This window comes from Heloderma suspectum, chromosome 2 (genome assembly GCF_057233095.1).
Source record: "Heloderma suspectum isolate Gila_16-S chromosome 2, 16-S_ref, whole genome shotgun sequence".
In the NCBI taxonomy this organism is placed as follows: Eukaryota; Metazoa; Chordata; class Lepidosauria; order Squamata; family Helodermatidae; genus Heloderma; species Heloderma suspectum.
In genome coordinates, this window is record NC_139459.1 from 353,799,293 (window position 1) to 353,819,035 (window position 19,743).

At 44.8% G+C, this 19,743-nt stretch overlaps 1 protein-coding gene across 2 annotated transcripts in view; it reads left to right on the plus strand.

Moving 5' to 3' along the window:
* LOC146355507 (vomeronasal type-2 receptor 26-like) overlaps positions 1 to 13,874 on the plus strand; it is a 103,613-nt gene extending 89,739 nt beyond the window's left edge. For both annotated transcript variants that reach the window (XM_084840966.1, XM_084840967.1), the window contains 4 exons: positions 58 to 870; positions 8,847 to 8,973; positions 9,981 to 10,256; positions 12,908 to 13,874. In XM_084840966.1, the coding sequence (XP_084697092.1) occupies positions 58 to 870; positions 8,847 to 8,973; positions 9,981 to 10,256; positions 12,908 to 13,557 (1,866 nt within the window). In that variant the 3' untranslated portion in view covers positions 13,558 to 13,874. The remainder of the gene's footprint in view (positions 1 to 57; positions 871 to 8,846; positions 8,974 to 9,980; positions 10,257 to 12,907) is intronic.
* Positions 13,875 to 19,743: the final 5,869 nt, after the last annotated feature.

Consider the following 19,743-nt stretch of genomic DNA (forward strand, 5'->3'; position numbering starts at 1 on the left):
AAGTGTGAAAATGCATATTAATGTTGGGAAACACCCATCTCTTTCTCTCTTTCTTAGGTCAGTTATGGGTTTGTCAGTCAAGTTCCCAAGGATAGACACAAGTACCCTTTCTTTTACCGGATGGTTCCCAAACCAGAACCTCCATACCTGGGGATTGTCCAATTGCTCCTGCATTTCAGATGGACTTGGATTGGCCTTGTGGCACCTGACAATGACAATGGAGAAAGGTTCATGAGCAGCTTTCCACCTGTGCTCCTAAAAAATGGAATTTGTGTTGCCTTCTCAGCAAGCATCCCAGTGTTGTATGACAGAACGATGAGTTTCAACATAATTTCATATTTTATGGACACCCGGGTCAATGTGCTTGCTTTTCCAGGGGACTTGCAAATCATAATAACTCTAGGAGTTATAATTAATGGAGCTAAACAGATCGCAAAGTCAACTGTGGGGAAAGTTTTGATTGCAACAGTACTGCAGGACCTCCACATAAGCTTATTGTACAAAATGGTTGATCTCCAGAACACCCATGTCTCCTTGTCCTTCTTGATTAAGCAAAACAGAAGGACACAATATGGCAATTTTGACTTATTGTTCTTGGCTATCAAGCAGTTTGGGGAGACCGTGTTTCATTGTTTATATTCAAGGAATGTTTTGTCTGTGAAAGCCTGGAAAAGGTGTAGAGAAAAAGAGAACTGGGAGAAATTGCCCCAGGATGTGATTGAAAAGATCCTGTCTCAAGACTCCTACAGTATTTACACTTCCATCCAGGCTGTGGCATGGACCTTACATGCTGCATACTCATCTCGACTGAAGAAGATGAGGATGATGGGTGGAGAGAAGCAGGAACTTCAAAGGGTACATTCATGGCAGGTATTACTTTTCCTTCACAGACATTTCCTTCCAAGGAACTTAAACCCATTTTTTCCCCTCACAACAGTCCTGTACTTTAGGTTAAGTTAGTGAGCTACACAGGAAAACCACAGTGGGGATCTGAACCCAGCTTGTTGCAGGGATGTGGCAGTGGACATACTGTGGTCTATCAGGTGCCTCAGTATGAAATCCTTCCATTTTTCAGTTGTTACTTTGAAAAGGTGTCCAGGAGCAAACAGGGATTCCCTGGCTGTACCACACATCCTGCTACTCAACGATTTGCCAACCTGGGCTAGCCAGGGTGGTGTCAGATGTGGTGTTGGCATCTCTTAAGATCATTGTGTTGACTCACTTCAGCATTCATGCAGAGGCTGCCCTGTTGGGAATGGCTTAGGGCTTTATGGCTGTATCCAATGGAGTGATGTATGAACCCTCCACTGTCTGGTCTGGGGGGGGGGGTCCGATCAGGGGTAATCCAGGCTGCTCGGGGCCCCGTGCAATCCTCCAGAGCCAGTAATGTCCACTCAAGTTGGCGGAGCAGCTCTCCGGCTCCCTAAATCCTTCCCGTGTGTCTTTCATGGATTGTGCAGTGTCATTCATTCCAGTGTCCATTCACAGAAGGATTTGATTTTTTTCCCCACTAGGTGGCAAAAAAGCCAATATTCCTGTAAGAGGGTTCACAACAATTTACATAATTTACAATACGTTTGTACGTAACATTTACCATATTGCCATTCTATTGAAGTCCCCCCCCCCCCATATATTTTCTGGGATGGCATATTTCTGAGCAGAAACCTGTGCATTTTCCTACAAATAAATTTGCTTAGATTACAGGAATGTTAAGAGAAAGATCTGACAGTCCATGGCCTGCGCATGGCCTGAGGAGCCTGGTCCACAGGGGATTCTGCAGGTCAGGTTCATAGAAATCCAAACTCATTTCGGTCCAGCTCAAATTTCTCCAGCATCCCTAACACCCCCTGCCGTATTTCTCCAGAGTATATAGGAACAGAACGAAAGCAATTTGTAGGCAATAATAACAACAACAACTGCAATAATAAGACTGCATTATATACTCCACCTCTCTCCACCCTATTTAAAACACTTCATATACCAGGATTGTGCTGAGCAGAGCTAGATCCTCAAAGTAAACAGAAACACTGACAGCATGTCAGCAAGCCAGCACAAGCACATGATGCCCACCCACCCCTTTCACTCCTGCAGCTCCTTTTCCTGCCTCTTTTTTAGCTTAAAGATTGGCTGGCTTGGCTCAGCCTGTGTCCCAAACAGCAATGCCCTTATGGGTGACATCCACATCTGACTAAAGACCCCCTCCTCTACAAAGGCCCTTCTCTAATTGAACAGTAGAGGGTTGGCATTTGCATTGAGGAATGTGATGTCATTATTTCCTTAAAAGATGTGCCTCAAGGCAGTGGGCTCAGCCAGAGGAGCCAGGCAGCCTCTACTTCTTTCAGGCTCTGCAGGGAAGAATGCTTTCACACCGGGGGCAAGCACAGGTATCAGATGATCTCCCAGTGGTTCTCTGTTTTGTACAATGGGATGATGGTGATCTGGATATGGAGGCAAAGGAAGCTGTATATTTGTCATAGAGTGATGACAACCAGGTTGGACTTAGAGACTTAAAAGAACTGCCCCATTCTCCTTGAGCTGTAAGGCCTGGAAGGACCACGTAAGCATACTTGCTTGAACATGAACAGAACTCTCCAGGCAAATGGGAATTCTGCAGATGGGCTAACATACCATATTGAGGCACAACAGGGCTCATAAGCCTGGAAAACATGCGGCAGATTAGAGGTCCAAACATGGAGAGCCAAGATGTACAACAGAAGTTCCTCTTTCCCAAATGTGTGTTTTTTCCATGTCATTCTAGCTTCACCCTTTCCTAAGAAAAAGCCATCTTTACAATACTTCCATGGATGGAGCTTATTTGGATGAGAATGGGGAACTTGCATCTGACTTCTACATTGTGAAATGGGTGGTGTTTCCCAACAGGTCCACTGCTAGAGTGGAAGTTGGGAGTCTAGAGAGACAGGCCTCCTCAGAGATCAAGTTCACCATTGATCAGAATGCCATTGTGTGGCCCAAGTGGTTTAATGAGGTGGGAAATATCACTCTTTTCTTTTCATGCCCTTTACTATCTCTTCCCATGCAATTCTATACATGTCTAATGCAAAGTATGGCTCACAGAGTTTAATGGTGCTTAACCCGTTGTAAGTGGGCATAGGATTGCAACCTTAACGCCTATCATTTTGTAAGCTACTGTATGTAATACTTAAAGGATGTGATTCGTAACCCATTCATTTATCCTGCTATAACATCGTGACTATGAATAGAAAACATTAAGAATGGTTTTAAGGAACTCTTAGAGCCTTGCTGTGAAGTTTGTTAGGCCAGTGTCCCCCTATCTTTTTTACAAGGCTTATTAGAGATGTTGCAAATTCATTTGGGTGCTGTCACAAAATGGCTTCCATGACAGGCTGTGCCCATTCATAAAATGGCTACTACAGTGGGCATGACCATCAGAAGTCTCCCATTTCACAGAAGGCAGCAGAGGGTTCAGGGAAGCAGGGCAGGGTAGGAAGAGATCCCTCTGACTCCCATCATCTGTGCCTGTTCAGGTGTCAGATCTAAATTGGCTTTACGGCATGGGTATTCTGTGTGAATGGGGTGGCTGAGTTTGGTTGTACATGTGCAGTGTGTGTGTGTGTGTGTGCGTGAGAGAGAGAGAGAGAGAGAGAGAGAAGGACAGGGACAGAAAGAAAGGCTGGCTTACTGAATCCCAACCACACACCGGATGGAAATATGTTTCTGTATATATATTGAGTGGATTTATTAATAATAAATCCTTTATCTGCTGGCTCTTAAACACTACCAGGACATGGTATTCAAACTAGCAGATAAAGGAGGTGCCCTAGTCATAATGGAATTTACGGATTATTGTAATGAAGCACATAGACAGGCAGCTAGATAACACCACTCATTATCAACAATCTCGAAATAACCCCGATTTACAAGTAAATAAGGATATAGTTAGAATAGTAGATAAGGCACTCTTAGAAAGATTTATTAATCAATCCACTCATGTTTTTTTTGTTAGAATCCCAGGATGGGACACCGAGGTTTTATCTTCTCCCCAAAATACACAAACATACTTTTCCAATACCAGGGAGACCCATTATTGCAGGTTGTGGTTCATTAGAACCATTATCTGAGTATGTTGACTTAAAAAAAACAAAACCCTTTGTTAACAATATAGAATCCTACATCAAAGGTGCTACCCATTTTTTTGAATATCCTAAGTACTATACCCAAGGATTTGCAAGATGTCTGGTTGGCACTCGGGCACCAATATTCCACAGCAGGAGGCTATAGAAGTTATAAGATGTACTTTAGATAGAAGAGAGGATATTTGGGACCCTCCCACTGAATTACTATGTTCATTAGCTGAATTAGCTCTTCAAATTAGGGATGGCAGAGAATTCTGCCACGGATCTCGGTGAGGCCGAATGCCAGTGCATTTGGCCCCCCGAAATCTGTGGCGGAATGGCCTGCCACCCCCCACCGCCCCGCGGATCCCCCCCGGGTCGAGACTTACCTGGGGCAGATCTTCCGGGTGGCGGCAGCTCCAGCGGTGGCTTCGGTGGTGCCGCCGCCATTTGCAATCTTGTCGCTTTGTTTTGTTGGGTTTTTTTTACAAAATGTGATATGCTACGTAAAGACTTATGTAGCCTATCGCGTCTGGTTTAAAAAAAAAACAAAACGCATACACAAATGGCAGCGGCTACAGCTGCTGCCATTTGCGTTCCTTACTTTTGGCCATCTTAGTCTACGTAAATATTTACGTAGACTAAGACGGCGAAAATAAGGGGAATGCAAATAGCGTAACGTATTTGCATTCCCCTTTATTTTCACCGTCTTAGTCTACGTAAATATTTACGTAGACTAAGACGGCCAAAAATAAGGAACGCAAATGGCGGCGGCTGTAGCCGCCACCATTTGCGTATGTGCGTTTTTGTGTGTATTTTTTAAGCCAGACGTGATAGGCTATGTAAGTCTTTACGTAGCCTATCACAGCTGACTACAGGAATGCAAACGGCGCGGCTACGGCCGCCACCATTTGCATCCCTGCTAGCCAGCAGCCGGATGTCCAGCTGCTTGCGGAGCTGGCCAGCGGCTCCACAGAATCCCCGTGGAGCAGAGCCGGCCGGACAGGGGGGAGCCGGCGAGGATTCCGGGGGGAGGGACGGAGCAACACCCCCCCCAGCAGAACCCGGCGGAGCCAGGTAAGGGGACTTTCGTACATCCCTACTTCAAATGAACATTTTTCAGTTGGAAGATGTTGGCAAATATCGGGGACAGCAATGGGGTACAGGTTTGCCCCAGAAGTGGCCAATCTCTTCATGGATGTATTTGAACAAACTCATATATTGCAGGAGGGGAATATGTTAAAAACATATATAGGTTTATACAAGAGATAACTTTGTGATATTTTTCTCCTTTGGAAAGGTTCTGAGAAAACCCTCATGGATTTTTTTTCAGTATATCAGTAGTGTACATGACACAATTAAATTTGAGATTAGTTATAATCAGTCCAAGATTAATTTTCTGTATTTGGAAATGTGTGGAATGGGTCACTTATGACTAATATCTTCCATAAAAATATGGATGCGAACTCATTTTGACAATATGAAAGTTATCATCCTATGCATGCTCAAAGAAACTTACCTTATTCTCAAATGTAAAGATTAAGAAGGAACTGCAGCAACATCCAGGACTTTAAGATACAGGCTGATATCCTGATAGAACACCTAAATTTGTGTGACTACCCTATGAAATTATTAAGAGGGGCTAAGTATAAGGCCCTACAAAGAAATAGAAGTGTGTTACTAGACAACTAGAATAGAATAGAAAAAGACTAGACCTAGAATAGAAAAGATGGTGGTCCCTATTACATATGACCACTTCTAGAGGGGAATTCAGGACATAATTAGCAAAAATTGGCATGTATTAAAGGATGTCCCGGGTTGTCAAGATGTCCCATTGTTTACATATAAAAGGACACAACATATCAGGGATCTTCTAGTACATAGCACATGTGGAGGAAACTTTTCATCTACCAGGTATGGCATCCTGGGTAAGGAAGCGTTGGGCAATTCTCATGTGGACATTGTAGTGTTTGTAAAAATTGCCTTCCTGGGAAATACTATGTCAACCCAGTAAATATTGTGAAATATCTCCATAGGCATTTTTTTTAACTATAACACTAAAGCAGTTATATATATTATTATATGCCCGTGTAACAAAATCTATGTCAGCATGACTGCAAGAGCCATCAAAATGAGAATTTGTGAACACAAGTGTTGCATAAGGAATCAGAGAACACAGGCTCCAATTGTTCAACATTTCCTAGAACAAGGACATAATGAAAAGAGCCTGAGATTTTGCTGCATTGAACAAATTCAGGAGCAAGGACCTCAACTGCATAGGAGATTACATCAGGGAGAACTCTTTTGGATACACACTTTAAGGACCGAAAGTCCCAGGGGCCTCAGTGAAGAGGTGGATTGGACAGTTATGAGTTAAAAGCCAGCCATTATTTCAAACATCTGGTGCTAATATATATATATATATATATATATATATATATATATATATATATATGTGTGTGTGTGTGTGTGTGTGTGTGTGTGTATGTATGTATATATATATATATATATATATATATATATATGTATGTATATGTATGTACACATAAGGGAATGAGGTTTCCCAGATTCCACAGTCAGTAAACACTGATGTTGGAAGCAGGAAATATGAACATTATTTATAATATCTTTACTGCCAAAAATTCATGTAAGTATTTTTATTTTATCCATTCCTTTAAACTACAATTTGGGGACTTGGAATCTTTTAATTATATGCTCATATTTTTTGGTTAGGAACCCTCCTAGCCTTGAAGATTTGAGAAGTCCAATGTAGGAGGGCATTTTTTAGCTTTGTTATTGCTTTAGTATTTTGGTTCTGAGAAGAACGTCTCTTGTAAACCAACAGGTAAGTTCTTGCTGAATAAAAATACTCATTCCATTTGGTGACCTTATCTTCCTAACCAACAACTTTATTTATCTTCACAGGTTTATTTATTTCTGTTAAGTATTGGCTTTATTGTGTGTATAAAATTTGTTGGTAGTTTGATCACTGAGGAAGACTTGTGTTGAAATGGGTTTGGTCTTTTTATATTAATTCATATTGTGGTTGTATTGATCATTGTAATTGGTGTTTTTCTAGTAAATAATTTCAGTATAAAGATTCCAACAACAACAAAATTCTTTAGAGTTTCTAATTGCACTAATTTGTGATGCATCCAAATTCTTTGTTTGTTGTGTGTGTGTTGTACTGCAGTTTTATTGTTCTTCTCCCATCCCTCCCAGCACTTCTCAATTGAACTATTACCTTCCTTTCTTTCCTAGATTCTTTATTAAAAACAAAACAAAACAAGAACATATTAAAAAGTACTTTAGCTTCTCCTTTCCTTGCAATGTTCTTTGGTGTGTGTGTGTGTGTCCCCCGCCCCACACTTCCCTTTCAAACATTCTTATTAGCTTGCTTGCTTGCTTTCTTTCTTTCTTTCTTTCTTTCTTTCTTTCTTTCTTTCTTTCTTGATCCTTTATAAAAGCAACAACAAGGATAAACACACATAAAGGATAAATTCACACATACAGATACATATACATAATTTCCTTTCCTTGTTCTTGGCTCCTTGTCCCACAAACCCTTCTCAATTCTTGTATTCCTTCCCTCCCTATTTTTGAACTCTATAATTTTTTCCTAAAAAAAATTAAAAATATAATGGAAGTTAATAACCCTTTGTCTCTTCTGGTAGGATTATGGGTAGTTCTGTATCTGCTTTTCTTTTGTGCACGCACACGTGTGTGCGTGTACCTGCTTGTGTTGTGGTTGTGCAAATAGTGTGTGACAAAGCACTACACACAAGTCCACATGTCAAAATACAGTGGGCAAAGCACTACATGCAGTAACATATATACATTTAATAAGATGCTGTGTGGAAAAGAAAACCCAGTATGAAGCATCTGTGGGGACTTGGCATGGGGGCTACCCCTTGCCCAGATATTAAAGTACTTCTGTGGAACCAGTGAAAAGTCGTAGCTCTTTGCTTTGAGAATTTGTGTTGAAAAAAGCACATTTTAGCCCAAAAAATTATTCTGCCAGCCTGCCTACCAGCCTCTTTTCCCAGGTAAGGTGTATTCCATTCAGCCATAGAGATCCTGAGGTCATCCACTGTGAAAGACTAGGGGAGAGGGGTAATTTGCAGTTCAAAGAAACCTACACCAGAGATTAGGGACAGTGGTGTCAATCACTGCTTACATACCTCACTTTTCTGATGGTCCCTTTATGACCTTCTGTTTGAATTTCTGAGAACAGCACAATTTACCTGTGCCTAGTACAAAAACTACTGGGCCACAATGTCTGGAATTTGGCAAGTGAGCTCATCTCCATGGGGGCTGCCAGGTCCCCAAATTTCATGTATTTATCATGAAAACCAAAAAAGTTATGTCTGTTTCTGTTTTCCAATGCAAGTTAAGGGGAAAATGTCACATCCAAATAATTCGGCAATCCGAATCTCAATTCAGATCCAAATCCAAAGTGAAGTGGATTGGTTCCAAATCAGTCCAAAGTGAAGCAGGACAGATTCAGAAAGTCCAAAACAGCATCTGAATCTAACGGGGGGGGGGGGAATCTATGCACAGCCCGCCTAAATTGTTTCTGTCAAGCACCAGATGGAACACAACCTCTCCCCTTCTTCCAGCATCACAAGTACAGCTGCTAAGAAAGTGTACTTGGTGAGAGAGGGAGAAAACCACGTATGGGACTAAGTAAAGTTATGCCAAAAACTTCCAGACTGACTAATTTTCTTGGATGTTTCTTCTCTCAATGGATAGATGGTGTTTTTTTCTCGATGTACTGCAAGTTGTCAGCCTGGATTTGCCAAGATGATTAAGGAAGGAGAGCCCATCTGTTGCTATGCTTGTGCCCCATGCCCAGAAGGAAGAATCTCCACTCAGGAAGGTAGGGGACTCCAGAGCAAAGAGCTGCTTTTTCAGAATAGGCACATACACATTGGCATGTTCTGGGAAGGGTAGTTTAAGCACACTTCGTTTCTGGCTGTTTGTATAGTGGACTATTAATGGATTCGTGACCTAATTTCACAAAGAGAGTTCAAAGAAATATCCTGAAGTAATGGAGTACAGGAAGGAAAGCAGCCAGTCGGTGGACTCTTCAACTTTCAGTCTCCCATCTACCCCCCACTTTACACATCAGTGGAGAGACACATATTTAAAGACATGTGCTGTTTGGCCCCAACAGTATCTCCCGATGAACACAGCGACTAACAAGGGTGGTAGAGGTTCAGCTGATCTCTTAAGAACCCTGGTCTTGAGTAGTTTAGGACACACAATGAAAAGGGATGGGGAGGCCACCACATAGATACCATGAGCACAAGATACCGATAGATCTAACCTCTATGAATGAATCTAATACTTCTTGAAAGCTACAGGCCACCACCACATATTGCAACATGGATTTCTGAAATCTGGCCTCTTCTCATCCCTAATTTGTATGGTTAGGGTTTTTTTTCCTCTCTCCCCCATCCTTGTTTCATGTTCCTCTCATGGCATCTATGCTTTCACCTGCTAACAGATCCCTCAGAGCAGGGGAAGGAAGAAAATACATCTCCCAATCTTTGGGACTTCAGCTTCCAGAATCCCCTGCTAGCATGAATAATGGAGATAAATGCTTGGAGACAAGGTCCAAAACACTAGGAGATGTATTTTCTGTCCACCCCAAGTTTAAAGAATGGAACAAACCACAGAATAAGGTAGATAGCAGCAGCTTTCCCCAACCGATTTCCCATCCCATCAGATGTTCTGGGGTTCAACTGCCTGCAGACTGAGCCACAATGGCCGAAGGTCAGGAACATTGGGAACTGTGTTGCCCAAAGCACTTTCAGGGCACCACCATGTGGCTAAGGATGAATTATAATGATGATGCAACTGGTCTTTTTTTTTCTTCTCCAGATGCCGGCCATTGCAACAATTGCCCTGATGATCAGCATCCAAACAAAGGCCAATATCGATGTGTTCCTAAGGTTCTAAACTTCCTCTCCTATGAAGAATCTTTGGGGATCATCCTAGCTTTCTTTTCCCTTTTCTTGTCAGTGAGCACTGGTCTGCTGTTAGGAATCTTCATTAAATATCAAGAAACTCCAGTAGTCAAAGCCAACAACCGAGACCTCACCTACATGCTCCTCGTCTCCCTCCTGCTCTCTTTCTTGTCCACGTTTCTATTCATCGGTGAGCCCCAGAAGGTGACCTGCCTCCTTCGCCAAACTGCCTTCAGCATCATCTTCTCAGTCGCCATTTCTTGTTTGATGGCAAAAACGATCATGGTGGTGGTGGCATTTCTGGCCACAAAGCCAGGAAACAGGATGAGGAAATGGCTGGGGAAGAGTTTGGCAAACACCATTGTCATTTCTTCTTCCAGCATTCAAATGAGCATCTGCATTCTCTGGCTGGGAATCTCTCCTCCATTTCCGGACTCTGATGTGCACTCCCAACCTGGGCAGATCATCCTGCAGTGCAATCAAGGGTCTGCCGTCATGTTTTATATCACACTTGGCTACACGGGCTTCCTGGCTGCCATCTGTTTCACTGTGGCTTTCCTAGCCAGGAAGCTGCCTGGGGCATTCAACGAAGCCAAGCTAATCACCTTCAGCATGTTGGTGTTTTGCAGTGTTTGGGTGTCCTTTGTGCCTACCTATTTGAGCACCAAAGGGAAAAATATGGTAGCGGTGCAGGTCTTCTCTATCTTGGCCTCCAGTTTGGGGTTGCTGGGTTGCATCTTCATCCCCAAATGCTACATTATTGTCCTGAGGCCAGATCTGAATAAAAAGGAGCATCTAATGATGAAACTTAAAGATGGCATATGATTTAGGTACACTTATTTTCTATAGCATAGGAGTAATAAAAACTAATGTTCCTGCCTTGGGAGTGAAGTTCATTTGTATGCTGTTCTTACAAATCTCTCTTCCTTCCAAATGCATTGCAAAAAGAAACCATCTATTTTAACAAATGGCTGGCTGGTTGATGCTGTACAATGTTCACCACATCTTGAGGGTGCTAGGATAGGGAAAGCTGATTTGGAGTGTGTGTTTTATATCAGTAAAGGTTGAGGCCATAGTCACCTTCTGTTTAAATGAAGGGTAAAGTTTGAAAATCCAAGAGAGCTTAAGTCTGCTTTATCCTCTGTTGGCCTTTGTGAGTGCCAGAAGCTGGATAAAAGTAGGAATTGGATCACTTGCAGCTTCCTCTCCAGCTCAAAGCTGGATATGGTAACAGAGGAAGCAGAACAATCGGAACACGTTTGTCCATGTGTGTAAAAGATGCAAAACAGGTATCTTGAGATGGTTAACAAGTGCTGCTCAGGTGGGAGTGGAAATTTTAGCTAGTGCTTGGAAAAGGGAAGGTTCTGGTTGTTCAGCAGTGGAACAGTCTTCGTGGGAGATGGTGGATCTCCTTTGCTGGCATCTCTTTTGTATTTAGCAGGGGGCTTGCCTAGATGATCTTCAATGTCCCTCCTCACTATATCTACAAATAGAAAAAGGAGAGCCCTGGAAATGATATTCCTATGGATGGATGGACCCATCTTTGTCCAGAGCACTGGACAGCTCAATGAGCAGCCCCCACCTCCAGCTCACATGGCCCAGAGCTGCTGAGCGAGCATCCCTGCTTGCCCCTCCCCCTCCATCTGCTGAGTTGTGCAAGCCACTGCACCTCTCTGCAACCTTAACGCATATTGTTTTGTAAGCTACTGTACATAATACTTTAAGGATGTGATTCATTACCCATTCATTTATACTGAAATAACATAGTGAGCATGAACAGAAAATGTCAAGAATCATTTCAAGGAACACTTGGAGTCCTGCTGTGGAGTTTGTTGTCTTTGTACAAGGCATATTAAAAATGTTACAAACTCTTCTGTGTGGTGTCACAAAATGGCTTCCATGACAGAGTCTGCCCATTCATAAAATTGCTGCTACAGACAGTGGGCATGACCATCACAAGACACCCATTTCACAGAAGGCAGAAGAGGGTTCAGGGAAGCAGGGCAGGGTAGGAAGAGACCCCACTGCCTCCCATCATGTGTGCCATTGTATGGGAATGTTTGAGTCACCTATGCAGGTTTTGGATCCAAATTGGCTTAACCGCATGTGTGTTCTGTGTGAATAGGGTAGATGTGTTTGGTTGTGCATGTACTAAATTGTAGGGCTGTTAATAGCTTCAGTGCTGAATCCGAATCTCGAAGTGAAGCAGGCTGATTTAGGGGTTCCTCACTGAGATTCAGAGCAGATCAGAACAGCACTGAGGTGCTCTGAAGCAAACTGGGTCACAGCTCAAGCATGTTGGTCCACCTAGGAGTTTTGGAGCTAGTCTCTAAATCCATCAACTTGTGAAAGATCAGGGAGGGGGCAAGGAGGAGAAGGGAGGAGGGAAATGGTGAACTTTGATGAATGGCAACTCTAGTTGCCAAATTAGGGCGGAACCAAACCCAGCAGTGTCCAATCAGTGACAGTGGTGGTGGTGGGGGGGCATACAGTATACATTGGCCATCAGCCTGCATTCATTTCATTGTATGTGAGAAAGCTGGTTAGTGCTAATTAGAGAGAAAGTTCACTAGATCTGTGGGGTGTGTGTGTGTTTTGTACTGCAAGTTTGTGTTTCTTCTTCCTTCCCACCCAGCCCTTCTCATTTCAGCTATTCCCTCCCTCCCTTCCTTTCCTAGTTCCTGTCAGATGCTGTGGAGTTCAACTGGCAGCAGACCGAGCCATGATGGCCAATGGTCAGGAATGCTGGGAACTGTTGTTGAAGGATTTTCAGGGGACCACCCTTTGGCTAAGGCTGGATTATAATGATGATGCAATGGGCCTTTTTTTTTTTTTTTTCAGATGCAGAAAGTTGCAACAAGTGTCCTGATCATCATCATCCAAACAAAGAACGATATCGATGTGTTCCTAAGGTGATAAATTTCCTCTCCTATAAAGAATCTTTGGGGATCATCCTAGCCTTCTTTTCCCTTTTCTTGTCCCTAACCACTGGTCTTCTTTTTGGAATCTTCATTAAATATCAAGAAACTCCAGTAGTCAAAGCCAACAACCACGACTTCACCTACATACGCCTCATCTCCCTCCTCATTTCCTTCTTATCCTCCTTTCTGTTCATCAGTGAGCCCCAGAAGGTGACCTGCCTTGTCCGCCAAACTGCCTTCAGCATCATCTTCTCAGTCGCCATCTCTTTTTTGTTGGCAAAAACGATCACGGTGGTGGTGGCTTTTCTGGCAACAAAGCCAGGAAACAGGATGAGGAAATGGCTGGGGAAGAGTTTGGCAAACTGCAAACTGTCATTTCTTGCTCAAGTGTTCAAGTGGGTGTCTGCATTCTCTGGCTGGGAATCTCTCCTCCATTTCCGGACTCTGACATGCACTCCCAACCTGGGCAGATCCTCCTGCAATGCAATGAAGGGTCTGTCATCATGTTTTATATCACACTTGGCTACATGGGCTTCCTGGCTACCATCTGCTTCACTGTGGCTTTCCTAGCCAGGAAGCTGCCTGGGGCATTCAACAAAGCCAAGCTGATCACCTTCAGCATGTTGGTGTTTTTCAGTTTTTGGGTGTCCTTTGTGCCTACCTACCTGAGCACCAAAGGGAAATACATTGTAGCTGTGCAGCTTTTCTCAATCTTGGCCTCCAGCTTGGGGTTGCTGAGTTTCATCTTCATCCCCAAAGTCTACATTATTGTAGTATGGCCGGATCTGAAAAAAAAGGAGCATCTAATGATGAAACTTTAAGATGGCATATGATTTAATTAAACTTATTTTGTACAGCATAGCAGTAATAAAAACTGATACACCTGCCTTGGGAGTGAATGTCATTTGTATGCTATTATTACAAATCCCTCTTCCTTACAAATGCATTGTAAAAGAAATGATCTATTCTAAGAAATGGCTGGCTGGGCAATACTGGAAGTTTTTCAGCATATCTTGTGGGTGGCAGGATGGAGAATCCTGGTTTAGAGTGTGTGTGTTCAGTCAGTAGAGGATGTGGCAGATGTTACCTTCCATATTAATGAAGGGCAGAGTTTGAAAATCCAGGAGAGTTTAAGTCTGCTTGGTGCTCCATTGGCCTATCATTATCATTATATCATTATCACTATCAAGTGCTGTTCAGGTGGGCTCAGAAGTCTAGCTGGTGCTTGGAAAAGGGAAAATTTAAAACAGAATTGTTCAGCAATTGAACAGGCTTCTTGGGCTGTGGTGGATCTCCTTTCCTGGCAGTTTGCTGGGAACAACTCTCATGCAGTTTTGCTCGCATCTCCTTTGCATTTTGCATGGGGGTTGACTAGATGATCTTCAAAGTACCTTCCTATTATATAGTTCTACAAATATAAAATGGAGAGCCCTGGAAAAGTTATTCCTAGGGATGGGCAGATCCATCTCAGTCCAGTGCACAGGGTAGCTTGTCGAGCTGTTGCCTGTTCCCTTCAGCTTGAGTGGCCCAGACCTGCTTAGGTGCTTCCCTGCTTTCCTCACCTGCCAGCCAAGCCACTCCTCCTCTTTGTGTGAAGGATTCCACGCATGCACCCCCCCCACAGTGTTCTTGCCCAGGCCTCCACTTAGTGATACCAGTGAGAGATCAATAGGGTGACCCTGAGGCCCTTCCTCCCCACACTAGCTGTCACAGGCTTTTTTGACAGTCACCGGAGGTGGGACAGGTCCTGATGTCTTATCCCTTCCCTTTCAGTAGCAAACAGAAATGTTCTTAATCTATATATTTTTGTACTGATTTGTAAGGCAATGTGGAATGCCTTGTAGTTCCCTGAAAAATCTATACCATATAAATGCATTAAATATACAGAATTAATACTGACAGAATACTTGGATAAGTTCTGCTCCTCCAAGGCCTGCTTCTATCACTCCTCCTCCTTCCCCTCATGGAGCACAAGCACAGCCAACAGAATTCTCAAGAGCTAGTAGTTTTACTCGCATGTTGTAGCCCTTAATACATCAAGAAGCCCGGGTCCCCTACTCACCCTGGGTCCCAGTTTGCCCTGCATTCTGGGTTCTAAGCCAGGAAGGCTGAGAAGGAGAGGGTCCAAGGCTGCAGCCTGCTTCTTATGGCTACACCTCCTGCAGCCCAATCAGTGGCGCTCGCTGGGCTTGCTGGGGGTGGGACTGAAGGAGCAATCTGGAGGAATGAGTCTTCCCTCCAGTCTGCTCTTCAGCTACTTCAAGGGGCTGCAGCCTGGGCCTCTTCCTCACTCTGCTTCCTTAGACTTGCCCAACTGACCCTGCCCTAATTAAGGTTGCCTACTGCTTCAGATTACTGTCAGCCACTGGTTGATGGGCTGTGAAGGATTTCTGCCTGGGGACCAATTGGCTTGTTTCAAAAGGTTTTTGCCTTCCTCATAGCAATGTGAGTTAGTGGAAAGGTGAATTATTAAGCACCATGGTCACAACTTCAGTGTGGATGTCATTGGGCTGGATCCAAGTCAAGGGGAAAGGGGGTACACACCCCACTCCCCAGTGGAATGGGGGCCCCTGGGGTGGGCCACAGGGCTCCAGCCCAATTTGGGGCTGGCATGCTGGCACCACTCCCAGGGGAGCAGAGGGGAACCATGTGAATGGCCTACACCGTAGCATCGTCAACCCTATGATCTGGCCAAAACCTCCCCTTTAGGGCCACTCAGCACTCAGGCTGGGATGTGAATTGGTCAGCAGGTGGGCTGGCCAATGATCAGTTCCAGCCCCATACTATGTCAAACTCTATGCTGTAACCAATGAAGTTGTGGTCAGTTTATAACCCAACACTATCTCTGTGTGGGTTTTGGTAGACCTTCTTGGGGTGGCCACCAAATTAGGGGTGGCGGAGAATTTCTGAGAATTTCTCCACAAATCTCGGGGAGGCCGAATGCCAACGCATTCGGCCCCCCAAAATTGGCGGTGAAATTCTCCGCCCCCCACCCCCCCCAGGATGGGACTTACCTCCTGCGAATGTCCCTCTCGGCGGCGGGTCCCGGCGGCGGTTCAGCGGCGGTTCGGCGGGGGCAGGGGCAGAGGCCGGTCTTCCGACCGGCTGCCGCCGCCGCCATTACAAAATAAAAAAGTAAAACAAACAAACAAAAAAAACACCCGTGATAGGCTACGTGACGATTTACGTAGCCTATCACGGCTAGATTTCCAAAGTCAGCCATGATAGGCTATGTAAATCGTCAGGTAGCCTATCACGGGTGACTTTGGAAAAAAAAAAAGCGCGTATGCAAATGGCGGCGGCCCATGGGCGCCGCCATTTGCATTCCTTATTTTGGCACGTCTAGTTTACGTATTGTGTTTTCCTTAATGTCTTTGCATTGTTCATTTAAGAAGGCCTCCTTGTCTCTCCTTGCTATTCTCTGGAACTCTGCATTCAGTTGGATATATCTTCCCCTTTCTCCCTTGCTTATCACTTCCCTTCTTTCCTCAGCTACTTGTAAAGCCTCATCAGACAGCCACTTGGCTTTCGTGCATTTCTTTTTTGGGGGGATGGATTTCGTTGCTGCCTCCTGAACAATGTTACGGACCTCCGTCCATAGTTCCTCAGGCACTCTGTCTATCAGGTCTAATCCCTGAAATCTATTCCTCACCTCCACTGTATATTCATAAGGGATATGATTGAGGTCATACCTGAATGGTTTAGTGGTTTTCCCTACGTTCTTCAATTTCAACTGAAATTTTGTAGGGGTGGACGAAAGTCACTTACCTTTTCTCGCAGCTTGTTCACGGTGGGCGGGGAGCGCTTCGCTGCTCCCCCCGCGAAGTTCAGGTCAGGGGGGGAGGCTTCCCGCCTCGCCCGGCTGAAATTCAGGCCGGGGAGGAGGCTTCCCGCCTCGCCCGGCCGAAATTCAGGCCGGGGAGGAGGCGCCTCGCCTCGCCCGGCCGCGAACGCGGAAGTAAAAAAAAAAAAAGCCCCCTGATAGGCTACATGACGATTCACGTAGCCTATCACGGCTGACTTTGCAAATCTAGCCATGATAGGCTACGTGAATCATCACGTAGCCTATCAGGGGACTTTTTTCTTTTTCTTTTATTGCAATGGCTGGGGCGGCAGCCGGTCGAAAGACCGGCTGCCGCTCCTGCCCCGCTCGAACACCCGCCGAACCGCCGGCCGGACCCGCAGCCGGGAGGGACATTCAGGGAAGGAAAGTCCCGTCCTGGGGGGGGGGCGGGGGGCGGGGGGGGCGGAGGATTTCTCCCCAAAACTTGTTCGGGGGGCTGAACACGTTGGCGCTCGGCCCCCCGAAGTTTCGGGGAGAAATTCTCCGCCATCCCTAAAATTTTGCAAGAAGCAGCTCATGATCTGAGCCACAGTCAGCTCCAGGTCTTGTTTTGACTGACTGTATAGAGCTTCTCCATCTTTGGCTGCAAAGGACATAATCAATCTGATTTCGATATTGACCATCTGGTGATGTCCATGTGTAGAGTCGCCTCTTGTGCTGTTGGAAAAGCGTGTTTGCTATGATCAGCGTGTTCTCTTGGCAAAACTCTATTAGCTTTTGTCCTGCTTCATTTTGTACACCAAGGCCATGCCTGCCTGTTATTCCGGTGATTTCTTGACGTCCTACTTTAGCATTCCAACCCCCTCAGTCCACTCCTCAACTACTTCAAGGGGCCATGGCCTGGGCCTCCTCCTCACTCTGCTGCCTCGGACTTGCCCAACTGACTCTGCCTACTGCTACAGACTGCTGTTAGCCACGTTTTGATGAGGCTGGGAAGTAATTTTACCTGTGGACCAATTGGCTTGTTTCACAGGGCTTTTGCCTTCCTCAATTGTGTCCAATGTTAAAACCAACACTGTCTCTGTGTAGTTATTTGTAGACCTTCCTGGGGTGGCCACCAAATAAGCCCATCCAGACAAAATTTGTTTCTTCATTGATGGTCAATCATTGCCACTCCCCATGTGATTATTATTATTATTATTATTATTATTAATTCCATTTCTATACTGCCCAATAGTCGAAGCTCTCTGGGCGGTTCACAAAAATTAAAACCAAACAACACACAATAAAACAATTTAAAATATATAGAACATTAAAACCACAATATAACAATACAACCACAATAAAACCTAGCAGCAGTACAGGAGTTTAAAATACAGATTTAAAACAGCAAAGATAAAAATTTAGAAAGCTAAAATGCCTGGGTAAATAAAAAGGTCTTCACCTGGTGCCGAAAGGAGTACAATGTAGGCGCCAGGTGAACCTCACTAGGGAGCTCATTCCAGAGCCGGGGTGCCACAACAGAAAAAGCCCTCCTCCTAGTAGCCACCCGCCTCACTTCCTTTGGCAGGGGCTCACGGAGAAGGGCCGCTGAGGATGATCTTAAGGTCCGGGCAGGCACATATGGGAGGAGGCGATCCTTCAGGTAACCTGGCCCCAAGCCGTTCAGGGCTTTGAATGTTAACACCAGCACTTTGAATCGGGCCCGGAAATGGACTGGCAGCCAGTGCAGCTGGAAAGGTACTGGCGTAATATGAGCTCGCAGGCCAGTCCCTGTTAACAATCTTGCTGTCCTATTTTGGACCAGCTGAAGTTTCCGGACCGTTTTCAAAGGCAGCCCCACGTATAACGCATTGCAGTAATCCAGACGAGAAGTTATCAGAGCATGGATAACTGTAGCTAGGCTCTCTCTGTCCAGATAAGGGCGTAGTTGGTATACCAGCCTAAGCTGATAAAAAGTGCTCCGTGCCACTGAGTTCACCTGTGCCTCAAGTGACAGTTCTGGATCCAAGAGCACCCCCAAACTATGAACCGGATCCTTTAGGGGGAGTGCAACCCCCTCCAGAACAGGTTGAATATCACCTAGCCGGGCAGACGAACCACCCACTAACAGTACCTCCATCTTGTCTGGATTGAGTTTCAGTTTATTAGCCCTCATCCAGTCCATTACCGTGCCCAGGCACTGGTTCAGAACAGCCACTGCCTCAATGTGATAAATAGCTCTTATATCCTGGACACATGGAAACCAGACTTACGGCTTGCATTTCTGGAGAAGGATGGGTCCTGTTTCCCTAGAGCCCCTATAATCTCCTTAAAAACCAAGTTGGTGCCTGCCATGTGGTCCAGGTGTCAGTTGGACCAACCTCAACCCAGGCCAAAGACGACCTAAATCAACTCCAGTGTCCAACTGAGTATTTTTCTTCATGAAAAATGGCTGGTGGCATTTAAAATTTAGAAACTGTAAAATTAACTGCCTAAGGCCATTCAGACATTGTTGAATGACGCTGTCACTGACCCATGAAATAGAGCTACACTCTTGAGTTGCGGCAATATGTTTTCTCCAGGTGTGCACCTGCACATAGAGCCACAAAGAGAGTCAACAAAGTTTCAAGAGTGGTTTTTGCTGCCTCATAATTATAAAAATAATGGCTGTTTATTCTACTGATCACCAAAGCTCTAGGGATTTCTATTTCCAAAGATCATTTTCAAAACAATGCAAGAATACTCAGAATGCTTGTTCTCCTCATGTGAGCCCTGAAATGCGGGTGCATAAATACCTCCTAAGCCTCTGAGAGCCTGGGGGGAGATGTAGGGAAGGCAGGGACTGTGCCAGTGTGAGGTCTAAGATCACCCCCCTCTAAGGTGGCTAAGTGTCTTCCATTACAGAAGACAATCCTCTGTTTTGGAGAGCTAGAAGAGGACAGTCCTGCATTTTAACTTGTTTTCTCTCAGGTGGGCTGTCCAGACCTAGT